This window comes from Gobio gobio (genome assembly GCF_949357685.1).
Source record: "Gobio gobio genome assembly, chromosome: 23".
NCBI classification, from domain to species: domain Eukaryota; kingdom Metazoa; phylum Chordata; class Actinopteri; order Cypriniformes; family Gobionidae; genus Gobio; species Gobio gobio.
The window spans coordinates 3499222-3512113 of NC_137119.1; the positions used below are offsets into that span (position 1 = coordinate 3499222).

Genomic DNA, 12892 nt, shown 5'->3' on the forward strand with positions numbered 1-12892 from the left:
GTGATGATAGATGCACTTTTATGATGATAGATGCACTTTTATGATGGATAGATGCACTTTTATGATGATAGATGCACTTATATGATGATAGATGCACTTTTATGATGGACAGATGCACTTTTATGATGAATAGATGCACTTTTATGATGATAGATGCACTTTTATGATGATAGATGCACTTTTATGATGGATGGATGCACTTTTATGATGGACAGATGCACTTTTATGATGGATAGATGCACATTTATGATGGATAGATGCACTTTTATGATGGATAGATGCACTTTTATGATGGATAGATGCAGTTTTATGATGGATAGCTGCACTTTTATGATGGATAGATGCACAAGATGCACTTTTATGATGATAGATGCACTTTTATGAAGGATAGCTGCACTTTTATGATGGATAGATGCACTTTTATGATGGATAAATGCACTTTTATGATGGATAGATGCACTTTTATAATGGATAGAAGCACATTTATGATGGATAGATGCAGTTTTATGATGGATGGATGCACTTTTATGATGAATGGATGCACTTTTATGATGGATAGATGCACTTTTATGATGGATAGATGCACATTTATGATGGATAGATGCACTTTTATAATGGATAGAAGCACATTTATGATGGATAGATGCAGTTTTATGATGGATAGATGCAGTTTTATGATGGATAGCTGCACTTTTATGATGGATAGATGCACAAGATGCACTTTTATGATGATAGATGCACTTTTATGATGGATGGATGCACTTTTATGATGGATAAATGCACTTTTATGATGGATAGATGCACTTTTATGATGGATGGATGCACTTTTATAATGGATAGATGCACTTTTATGATGGATAGATGCACTTTTATGATGGATAGATGCACTTATATGATGATGGATGCACTTTTATGATGGATGGATGCACTTTTATGATGGATAGATGCACTTTTATGATGGATAGATGCACAAGATGCACTTTTATGATGATAGATGCACTTTTATGATGGATGGATGCACTTTTATGATGGATAAATGCACTTTTATGATGGATAGATGCACTTTTATGATGGATGGATGCACTTTTATAATGGATAGATGCACTTTTATGATGGATAGATGCACTTTTATGATGGATAGATGCACTTATATGATGATGGATGCACTTTTATGATGGATGGATGCACTTTTATGATGGATAGATGCACTTTTATGATGGATAGATGCACTTTTATGATGGATAGATGCACTTTTATGATGATAGATGCACTTTTATGATGGATAGATGCACTTTTATGATGGATAGATGCACTCATATGATGATAGATGCACTTTTATGATGGATGGATGCACAGATGCACTTTTATGATGGATAGATGCACTTTTATGATGGATAGATGCACATTTATGATGGATAGATGTACTTTTATGAAGGATAGATGCACTTTTATGATGGATAGAGTCACTTTTATGGACTTCAAAAACGACCCATCAATTCACTGCCATTATAAAGCTTGGAAGAGCACAGGACATTTTGTAATATAACTCTGATTGTATTCGTCTGAATGAAGAATGTCACACACACCTAGGATGGCATGAGGGTGAGTAAATCATGGGCTAATTTTCATTTTTGGGTGAACTATCCCTTTCAACAGCATATAAATCCAAACTGCCTAATGTCACTAATGAAGCATCGCCCCAGGACTCGCTCTAGGACTGAAGCTTTGGGCTGTGGATGGACTCGCTCTACTCCATCTGTGTTTGATCATCGCTCTGAATCTCATCTGGATGAAGTCTTTGACAAAAACATGATTTTCTCAGATTTGTGCTCAAAATGTTGCTTTTTTATGAAACGTACCCACATTCAAGTGTTGATAAAAAAGAATGCTTTGTTTTGTTTTGGCCACACAATAAAAACTAATAGTAGATATAGAGTGAATACTAATATTTATATGCATTTTATGTAAGTAGTATCTATACTGTTATAAAGATCTCATTGATTTTGTTATGTTTTGTATGCAATTAGCTTTTTCTTGACATAAAAATATCAGCATTTGCATATTTTTGCTCAGTTTGAGTCACACTTTTTTCAACATTACAAAATATGTGATTTTTTTCAGACTTATTCCAGGGTTAAAACTAGTATAGAACCAAGATTTTAAAGCAAAAAAGTTTAAGCCTCTCACCTATCCTGAAGTCTGAGGTGATCTTGGACATTTCCTTCATCAAACTAGTCCCTAGATTCTTGACGTTCTCCAAGTCGTCCTTCATGGAGTAGGACAGGTCCATCAGGTAGTACAGGTCTATGGGATAGTCTTCAGCCCTCTTGAACTTCAGCTTGATATTTTGAGGTTCCCCTACAGAAATAACAAATCATTCACAGTGTGTTAGCATTCCCAAAATGACTTGCGCAGATCAATAAAACTTGTGATGTGAAGTCTGCAGGCACCAGATCTGAGGCTGAGGCTGAGTTTCTGAGGCTGGATCTGTGTGATGTCCTCGGGTCGAAGTTTCTCCGCTCCTTTCTTGCGGTGGGTCACTGCTTTGTTCTTGAGGATCCTTTGGGTGCCGCGAGGGTTTTCGATCTTGCCGTCCGAACAGCCTCGTTTTATGAGTGACTCCAGCTCATCGCAGCGCGCTGATGTCGGCTCGCCCTGCTTTAGAAACTCCTGTTGGGGAGCAAACATTGAGGCTGTTGCTGTTATTTGTGACTGTGTTGTGTGGATTAAGCATGTCAAAGACCATAGACCCGTTTGCGGGAGAGTTATCAAATTTGGCACACTGATAGAGGACAGTCTGAACTGTCACCACAGCAAATTTGGAGTCTCTAACTCAATCCCTCAAGCGCCACCAACTGTCCAAATTTGTACTCGCGTTTATGCCAATAACTTTTGAACCATAAGGGCTGGAAACAAAATTCCTTGATTTGATTGTCAAGTCGATTATTTTCCATCATTAACATTTTTCCACCATTTATAATTTTCTGAAAAACCTACACACAGCATGACCCAAGGAATGTATTAAGATCAAGAATGTATTAGTACAATAGCCAAAAAAAAACACATCAAAAGCTATTAGCATTCTTTTTATGAATTGTATAAGTTTTGACCACAAGGTGGTGCTGCCCCGAAACTTTTTAAGTACCTTCAGGGCATGGTGCCAAAGACACATACCAAGTTTCGTGATGATATGCCAATGCGTTTGTAAAATATCGCATTTTACGACAAAATTCAAAATGGCCATAACTGTTTTGTTGCCATGGACTGATAGGAGGAGTTCGAAATAGTACACTCTAAAAATTCTGGGTTAAAAACAACCTAAGTTGGGTTGAAAATGGACAAACCCAGCAATTGTGTTGCTTTAACTTTTCAGTTGGGTTAAACGTTTGCTTAAAACAACCCAATTGCTGGGTTTGTCCATTTTCAACCCAACTTGAGTTGTTTTTAACCCAGAATTTTTAGAGTGTCCTATTTCGAACTCCTCCTATCAGTCCATTGCATGTCCCTTTTGATGTGTTTTTTGGCTATTGTACTAATACATTCCTTGGGTCATGTTGAGAACACAGATACCAATTTTGCCGTAGTCAGACGAACTTCTTGTCCGCCATTTTGATTTTCTTTAAAAACCTATTTTTTCAAACTCATCTTAGACCGTTTGTCCAATTTTCACCAAATTCGACTCAGATCATCTTCAGACCATGCCGGCAAAGAGATATGGATTTCATGTCGACAGACAAAACTGCTTTCGTATGGAGGCTGAGGCTATATCTCTGCAATGCTTTGGCATATTGACACCAAACTTTGTATGTGTCACTAGCCGCGTTTCCATTACAGATTTGCGCAAAACTTTTGCGGTAGGGGAGAGCGGGGCACAACCTAACGCTTTTTGACTTTCTCAGTTTGTGTTGGGGTTCAGAGTATTTATTGTTTCCCACATTAATTGCACACATGTCTAGTACAATTATGTGGTTTTGTTTCATTAATACAGTGTATACTTTTTTCTTGATTTACCCCGAAAAAATGGAAGTGAAATGTGACAACATGCCCCATAGGTGGGGTACATTATAACATGAGCAAATAACAGCTTAAAATGTTACCTGATATAATCCAAAAAATATACAAGACAAACTAAAATATTTTGTCAACAAAATACAATTATTAACTTTTTAAAACATAATAATGGCATTTTTTTATCATTAAAAATATAAGCATTTTTGAGTTTGACTACAAACACATCGCTAAATACAGCTATACAGCTCAAAACATAATAATAATTAATAATTTGTGAACATTAACTCTCAGTCATTATTCACCCTTTTTCTCAAAAGAATTCATAAAAGTATAGAATATAATGGCATATTTCTAACAGGGGCTCATTGTAACGCAGTGTTAACACACACTCCATCTGCACAACTGGGATGTAAACCGTGGCTCGTGTCTTCTGCTGTTAGATCAGCATTAAAGAACATCTCAACTGATAAATAACAGATATAAGATTAAAATAATATCGGATTTGTCTTATTTTAAATAAACACAAAAAACAGAGATGAAAACTAAACTTAAGTAAGAAATTTACTTTTGCTATGTTCAGTAATATCTTCCAGAGATTTTTAAATTTTGGCGCTATTTTTTCTCTAAATAATGTTGATATGGCAACTAGTAAATACACTAAGTTTTGTCATTCTGGCATGTGTGGAAAGGGTTAAAACATGCGCGTTACAACTAACCCCGCGTTAGGTTCTGCCCCGTGCTACCCTACTTTCTAAATGTGGATAAAAAACTATTGCGAAATTACACCGTTTCCATTTACAGATGCAATTAAAACAGAATTTTTTTCCTCTCATGATAAGTCATTCCAAAAATCACGGCAACAGATGTTGGTAGGTTTACATTGACCCCAGCCACCGCACTAGCCATTATTTTTAATCGAAGGCTTGGAGCGTATGAGGTGTTTCTGGGTGTTTCTCCCTCTGCTTCAAGGTCTTGATCAATTGTGGCATTTCTTTGTTTAGCATCCAGTATTCCCGTAAATTCTTTTGTCTTTTAATAAAGATCTCTGTCTCATCTTCTGTCCAAACATATGGCACAATCTTTAAAAAATGTAACCTTTTAATTTCACCAGGTGACCTGTAAATGCGAAAAAACTGTTTCCATTGAAGTTTTATGAAATATTCCTTTTTCGAATTGGCTGAAAATCCACCTCATGTGAGCGTAAACATATTTTTGCGATATATGGGAGTTTTATGGGAGACTAGTTTCCATTGGGCATATTTTCAATTCGCAATTTCAATTTGCGCAATTTAAAGGGTAATGAAAACGCAGCTAATGTCCTCTCACTCTGACCACACCACATCAATTTGGTCACAGGGTGGTCAAAAGTGATAAACTCTTAAATCATATAACTAGTGACTATATTTGTAATTTTTCCGCCATCTTGCCTGAAATCATCTTAATTAGTCTGTAATTGCTCATTGTTGCAGTCGGTCTGATGCTCAGTCAGGACTTTTGTTCTTGCAGACACATTATTCCTGTTAAAAAGCTGAAGTTTCAGCATCATTACTCCAGTCTTCAATGTTACATGATCCTTCTAATATGCTGATTTGCTGCTCAAGAAACATGTAATAGATTTGAATAGATATTCATTTATTTTTTAAAAGAATGGCGGTTCACATTTCTCATGCAAAATTATGTATACAGTACTACCAAAAATTAAACACCATATAATAAATAGAACATTTTTAAACTTGATATTCTAAAATTCAGTAACAAAATTATGAAATTGATTTAATCAATTTTGCTTTATTGATGTTTAAAATTCCTTATAAGGACTCGTATAAGCACAAACTCAAGCATCACCATAATGTTTCCATGTGGAATGAGATTTCCTAGCATGAATGGAATGACAACACTTATCCTCCATTACGGTTCCTGGCAAATCTGCCATAACTATTCATATCAAATGACTTATATTGAGTCATTTAGTTCGGCTCTGCCATGATTTTGTCATGGATGGCTCAGACTGTCCCAGCCTGTGTTTCCCAGCCCTGTGGGGACTTTTGTTATTTTGTTATTGTTTTTAAGATTGAACATTTGTCTGGGATCAAATAGCATAAATTAAATGACTCTGTACGCAATTGGATAGTCCTTCAACCAATCAGACCACAAGAGGTGTGATCAACGGGCATCGATCCATCCCTTCTCTATCCGTCATTGTGTTAAACCCGCCAATAGCGTGCAAATCTGTGATTGGTTCCCGCAAAGGTGTAACAGAAGCAGTAGAAATGAATGTACAGGTTTCCAGACTGAGTTGCAGGGTTTCAAAACACGGAATCATGAAGCTTCGAAGCGTTATGAATCAGTGAGTCGAATCATGATTCGGATCGCGTGTCAAACCGCCAAACTGCTGAAATTTGCCGATCCAAACCGCTGAATCGACTCACTGATTCATAACGCTTCGAAGCTTCATGAGGCCGTGTTTTGAAATCGCCATCACTATATAAGTCGTTATTTAGGGTTTTTTTGCGCACACAAAAACTATTCTCGCCGATTCATAGGGCCCTATCTTGCACCCAGCGCAATTGACTTTGTACACCGACGCATGTGTCATTCCTATTTTACACCCGCGCAAAGCGCGCTTTTCCCTCCACAGAAGCACGTCGCTAAACTAGTGAATGAACTTGCGCTCCCTGGGCGGTTCAGCGCAAAAAAGGAGGCGTGTTCCGGCGCAAACAATCCCTGGTGCTATTTTGCTGTTCCATTAAACAATTGCGCCACTGACCAGAAAAAACCTAGTCTAAAGTCAGTGGCGCGTTGCGCGTTGTTCATTATGCTATTTTAAGGGCGCATGCTTGACCATAATGTATAGCGTGCACAACGCGCATACACTTTGCTCATGTAATCTACACAGATGCAACAGTTATTTTTGCAAATCATAAATTGTTACACTAAAAAAATATTAACACATGAGATGACGGAAATCATTGTGGTGTGCCACGAAGATGTGAAAAAATAGGCATAAATCTAGCTTACAAATGATTCAGGCTAATTGTAATAATTAAGGATAAGACCTGTTTACCCAATAGTGGCAACTTCTGGCAAGACATATATGTATATAAGGACATCTGACAAATTGGTTTGTCCGTCAAGAACCAGGAAAAAAAATCGACTGAAAAACTGAAAAAAACTGAAAGACTGAAAAAAAAAAAGACTGTGAAATCACCTTTACCATAATGTACAACATTACAGCTTCACTTCTCTGTCTTTCACTGCTCTTACAAGCACATCAGTCTCCTCGGCTGTGAACCGCTCCTGGCGTGCGCCTGGTAAATACGCCATAATAATAGCAATCCATAATGGAACTTGCGCACCTGCTTTTAAAGGGAATGTTGGATGACGCTCTGATTGGTTTATTCACGTTACGCCCAAACCACACCTATGAATAATGAAGCTACTTCAGACCAACCCATTTTAGATTTGCGCCGGGCGCAAGAGCCATTTATCCCGCCGGGAAAATAGCAACAGCACCGAGACCCGCCCACAAAGTTACTTGCGCTTCGCGCTTTGACACTTGCGTTTCAGATCGTTAGAATAGGGCCCATAAAGTTATTGTTGACCCACTGTAGGGAGATGGACTTTGTAACAACGTCTTTAGTGCCCTTTAAGGGTCTTGAGAGTGTAAAGTGCATTGAGCCAATGGAGGCCTTTCAGAGCATCAGATTTACACTAAAATATCTTCATTTGTGTTCTGAAGATGAACGGAGGTCTGACGGGTGTCGAACGACATGAGGGTAAGTAATTAATGACAGAATTTTCATTTTTGGGTGAACTAACCCTTTAACTACTATTATTCCTTTTAATTATACTAATGTCTCATTAAAACAGTGATGACATAACGAAGCCTCGTTTACTGAAATCATGTGACTTTGGCAGTTTGAAACACACGCTCCGAACCAATTGATTAGAAACAGAAGATTCGTAAAGCTTCGAAGCTTCATGGAGCAGTGTTTTGAAATTGCCATGTCTAGTCTAGTGTAATTTTGCATCTGTTGATGTTTTGTTTTGGAATAAGCTACACTTGGGTTCTTCAAACTTGCCTCCAGTGGATCCATCGTTACAGGCGTCACTTCTGTTACTCAATACTAGCCTCTCATTTATTGACCTGTTGTATACAAGCAATATCATAATCATGCTGTTGCTCTGAGCATCAGTACATCTATGAGTGTGATGCTGCATGTGTTTGTTTGATCAGTGGAGAGTTAAAGTAAAGAATGCACATGGCATTTGAAAGCTACTCACGTTATCAGTGCACCATCCACATTTAGCCCCCACTTGTATGCACTCTCCACAGGATAAAGCGTTGGCTTTGATGCACTCGTTGCCCTCTGCAGAACACAAGAGACAGAGCGTTTCAGATCTGCCCAGAGTCCATTCACTTACATCGCTCTGGCTTACTGTAATTGGAGCCAGAGATGACTACTCTATGTTTTCCATTATGGATAATGCTCCGACCGCACTGGGTGGAGCGACCTCTGAGTAACGACAGCAGTATTTAACAGCAGAACGAGAACCTCAGTTAGTTATGCTCAGTAGAAACCCAGCGCTTATTAATTCTGAGTTACAGGACAGCATTTCACGCTTCGGGGATCTGAAAGTTGACATTACCTTGCTGTGCTCGGCTGCCACAAATCATCCCTAATAATGTTGATATGAAAAGCAGCTTCAGGTCCATCTACAACAAAAAAACAAAAACCATAAGCAGTGGATTCACTTTCAAAACAGGCATCATTTATTCCAGAACACAATACATGTGGTAACTAAGCTTATATAGCATATCAATTATAATTATACGATTTAATATGACTGAATGAAGCCATCATCATTGGGCTATGAAAATACAAATCATATTTTATGGGTAAAAATAATAGAAATCAATGACCAGGATCTTTAATATTACTTTGACAAATACAAAAACAGCATATATGACTATGATAATCAATGAATGTTTGTTATATATAAAGGCACACTAGAAAGGGACACACATTTTTGGTTCCCCAATGAACAGTTCTTAAAATAACCATTTTCAAACTGACATTTTAATAATCCCCTAAACAGCCTTAAATATAAAAATATAAGCTTCTGGGTAAATTTCTCCATATCCCGGTGCTTGGATAAGGGATAGTTAAGCTCATTAAGAAATGACTTGACGAATAAAGGTTCTTTATTGGCATCCATGAAGAACATTTAACATGTATCACTCTTAAAAATAAATGGCATATTTTAAGGGTAAAAATAAGGCATCAATGACAGTTTCAATGACCAGGATCTTTGACAAATACTTAAAAAAGGATATGACTATGATAATCAATGAATGTATGTTATATATCAAGGGACACTGGGACACTCAAGCAATGTGCACTTTAAGCTAATAAAAATAACGGTTCCAAAGTTTTCACAGCAAAGGCATAAAATAACCATTTTAAGTTCACCAAAGATCCTTTCAGTGATCAGTGATCAAATCTATATATATATATTTACATTTAAAGGGGACCTATGAGGCAAAATTCACTTAAACATAAATGTGTGTTGGTGTGTGTACACAACCACCCTATAATAGTAAAAATCCACAACACTCCTCTTTTTGTAATCCCATAAATCATAAGCAGTGTCTCAGAACAAGCGTTTGCAGATTCACATATGCATAGGCCCCGCCCACGACTGCTGACAGACTCCGCCCTATTCGCATAGGCCCCGCCCTCAGTGAGCCATACACAGTCTGTCATGTTTATCTCCTATCAGAGCAAGAAATGTGTTCTTATTAAAGCTACTAAAGTTACTCAGTCGAGAGCAGTGAGTGATTTTCTGTTTGGTTCATATTAACAGCAGATATAGCAGTCGGTACTGTATAATATCCTACAATACACAGATCTAATACACACGTTTACGTTCAAAGACATAACCGACTGTGTTTATGTGAACTGTGTGTGTTTTTGACATAAACTGTCAAACACACACAAGGTTAAGCGCAACAAGACGTTTAAGAGAACTTGGGACGCTCCGTCTGACACACAGCTTTCTGTGCGCGTGCTTCAGGTGTGTGTGTCTGTGTGTGTGTGTGTGTGTGCGCTCAGAAAACTATATCTCAGAATTTAGATTGATATGACTTTAAAACGCATGTAGATCATAAACTCTTATGATGATGAAGAACTGCAATGTCACGTGAGTCAAATCCAAACCAATGTTTTCGCTTTTGGCAGAGTATCCGAGGCATGAGCTGTACAGGCTCCGCCCTCTTTTGGAAATGGGGGCGGAGCAGCATCTCATTTGCATTTAAAGATACATGCACGAAAACAGCAAGTTTTTCCTTCCACTAAAAAATGGGCATTTACAACATGATCTGTGGGGTATTTTGAGCTGAAACTTCACACACACATTCTGGGGACACATGAGACTTATCTTACATCTTGTGAAAAGGGGCATAATAGACCTATTTTTAAAGAAATACTCCACTTTTTTTTTTTTAAACAGGCTCATTTTCCGACTCCTCTACAGGGTTTTTCCTGGGTCAAAAATGGTCTTCGGTGGTGGCTGACAGACATGGTCGTCCATACACACACACACACACACACACACACACACACACACACACACACACACACACACACACACACACACACACACACACACACACACACACACACACACACACACACACACACACACACACACACACACAAAAAGAACAAATAGCCTAATTTTCTGCCATATACAATTTCATAAAATGATAAGCTAGCTAATAACAACTTTGTTCTGGGTTCACCTCACTCCAGTCTAAACTAAATGATGTATAGGCTATTTATTTTACTACACATTGTGAACATAAATAAGCTGAAAGACTGTGGATAATTAAAACTAACTCTTACACCCACTCTTGCTAAATTGTGTAAGCACACTTATGTTCTCATTTCAGATGCGTTTTGAGTAAATTAATAAACTGATTTGTTAGTTCAGTGTTGGACAGATCAGTTCTAACCAGTCGCTAAAATGATTCAGTTCAAAGGAGTCATTAGGTCGCGAATCGAACATTAGCAGATGCGAATCCCGTGTGTTCGAATCCCGTCTGTTAGAACATCGCGAAAGATTTGTCAACACACAGAAAACACTTCATAACCGGATAGGATTTGTTTCCCGTTTATTGAAAGTATGGTTTTTGTCAGCTGGTCAGAGAAGAGTCAACGTTTTTTGAGCGCATTTCACACCCAGCGGTAATTAAAGGAAGACTTCGTCTGATAGCGCCACGTGCAACATGGATTCGGTCTTCCGACCTTTTGATTTTGATTAACGTAATATGTGAAATATTAGAAAGCTAAGAATGCTTATTTTGAAGACAGAGAGAGGGAGGAGCTCTCTGGTCGTTCTCTCTGTCACTCAGTTAACGCAATCGCAGCAGTTATCCTACATCAATCATAAATCACAATAACTCATCAAGGCTTTGGCGGGCCGCCAAAAAAAATTCAATGTAGGAAAAACCCTGCTCTAGAGTTAAACAGTTGAGTTTGACCATTTTCGAATCCATTCAGCCGATCTCCGGGTCTGGCGGTAGCACTTTTAGCATAGCTTAGCATAGATCATTGAATCTGATTAGACCGTTAGCAACTTGCAGGAATGAGAGAATAGTTCCTAGCCATATCGGTCTAGAAAATTACAACTTTTCATTTTCCGTCGGTCTTAGTACATGATGTAACTACAGAAGAGTCAAGTTTTAAATAGGAAACATATCGAAACTCTTTGAGCGAGATGCTAACGGTCGAATCAGATTCAATTATCTATGCTAAGCTATGCTAAAAGTGCTACCGGCAGACCTGGAGATCGGCTGAATGGATTCAAAAACGGTCAAACTCAACTGTTTAAAGGGTTAGTTCACCCAAAAATGAAAATTCTCTCATTAATTACTTCCCCTCATGTCGTTCGACACCCGTAAGACCTCCGTTGATCTTCGGAACAGAAATAAAGATATTTTAGTGTAAATCTGATGCTCTGAAAGGCCTCCATTGTCTCAATGCACTTTACACTCTCAAGACCCTTAAAAGACACTAAAGACGTCGTTACAAAGTCCATCTCACTACAGCGGCTCTACAATAACTTTATGAATCGGCGAGAATAGTTTTTGTGCGCTAAATAACGACTTATATAGTGATGACGATTTCAAAACACGGCCTCATGAAGCTTCGAAGCGTTATTAATCAGTGAGTCGAATCATGATTCGGATCGTGTGTCAAACCGCCAAACTGCTGAAATTTGGCGATCCAAACTGCTGAATCGACTCACTGATTCATAACGCTCCAAACCGCTGAATCGACTCACTGATTCATAACGCTCCAAATCACTGAATCGACTCACTGATTCATAACGCTCCAAACCGCTGAATCGACTCACTGATTCATAACGCTCCAAACCGCTGAATCGACTCACTGATTCATAACGCTCCGAACCGCTGAATCGACTCGCTGATTCATAACGCTCTGAACCGCTGAATCGACTCACTGATTCTTAACGCTCCAAACCGCTGAATCGACTCACTGATTCATAACGCTCCTAACCGCTGAATCGACTCGCTGATTCATAATGCTCTGAATCGCTGAATCGACTCACTGATTCATAACGCTCCAAACCGCTGAATCGACTCACTGATTCATAACGCTCCAAAGCGCTCAATCGACTCACTGATTCATAACGCTCCAAACCGCTGAATTGACTCACTAATTCATAACGATCCAAACCGCTGAATCGACTCACTGATTCTTAACGCTCCAAACCGCTGAATCGACTCACTGATTCATAACGCTCCAAACCGCTGAATCGACTCGCTGATTCATAACGCTCTGAACCGCTGAAT

General features: G+C 38.5%; 1 protein-coding gene across 2 annotated transcripts in view; it reads right to left on the reverse strand.

Moving 5' to 3' along the window:
• The window catches only part of itgb1a (integrin, beta 1a), a 75506-nt gene that overhangs the window by 26372 nt on the left and 36242 nt on the right, over positions 1-12892 (reverse strand). For both annotated transcript variants that reach the window (XM_079805950.1, XM_079805949.1), the window contains exons 2-5: positions 8662-8728; positions 8296-8381; positions 2451-2670; positions 2188-2358 (exon numbers count right to left, since the gene is read on the reverse strand). In XM_079805950.1, the coding sequence (XP_079662076.1) occupies positions 2188-2358; positions 2451-2670; positions 8296-8381; positions 8662-8728 (544 nt within the window). The remainder of the gene's footprint in view (positions 1-2187; positions 2359-2450; positions 2671-8295; positions 8382-8661; positions 8729-12892) is intronic.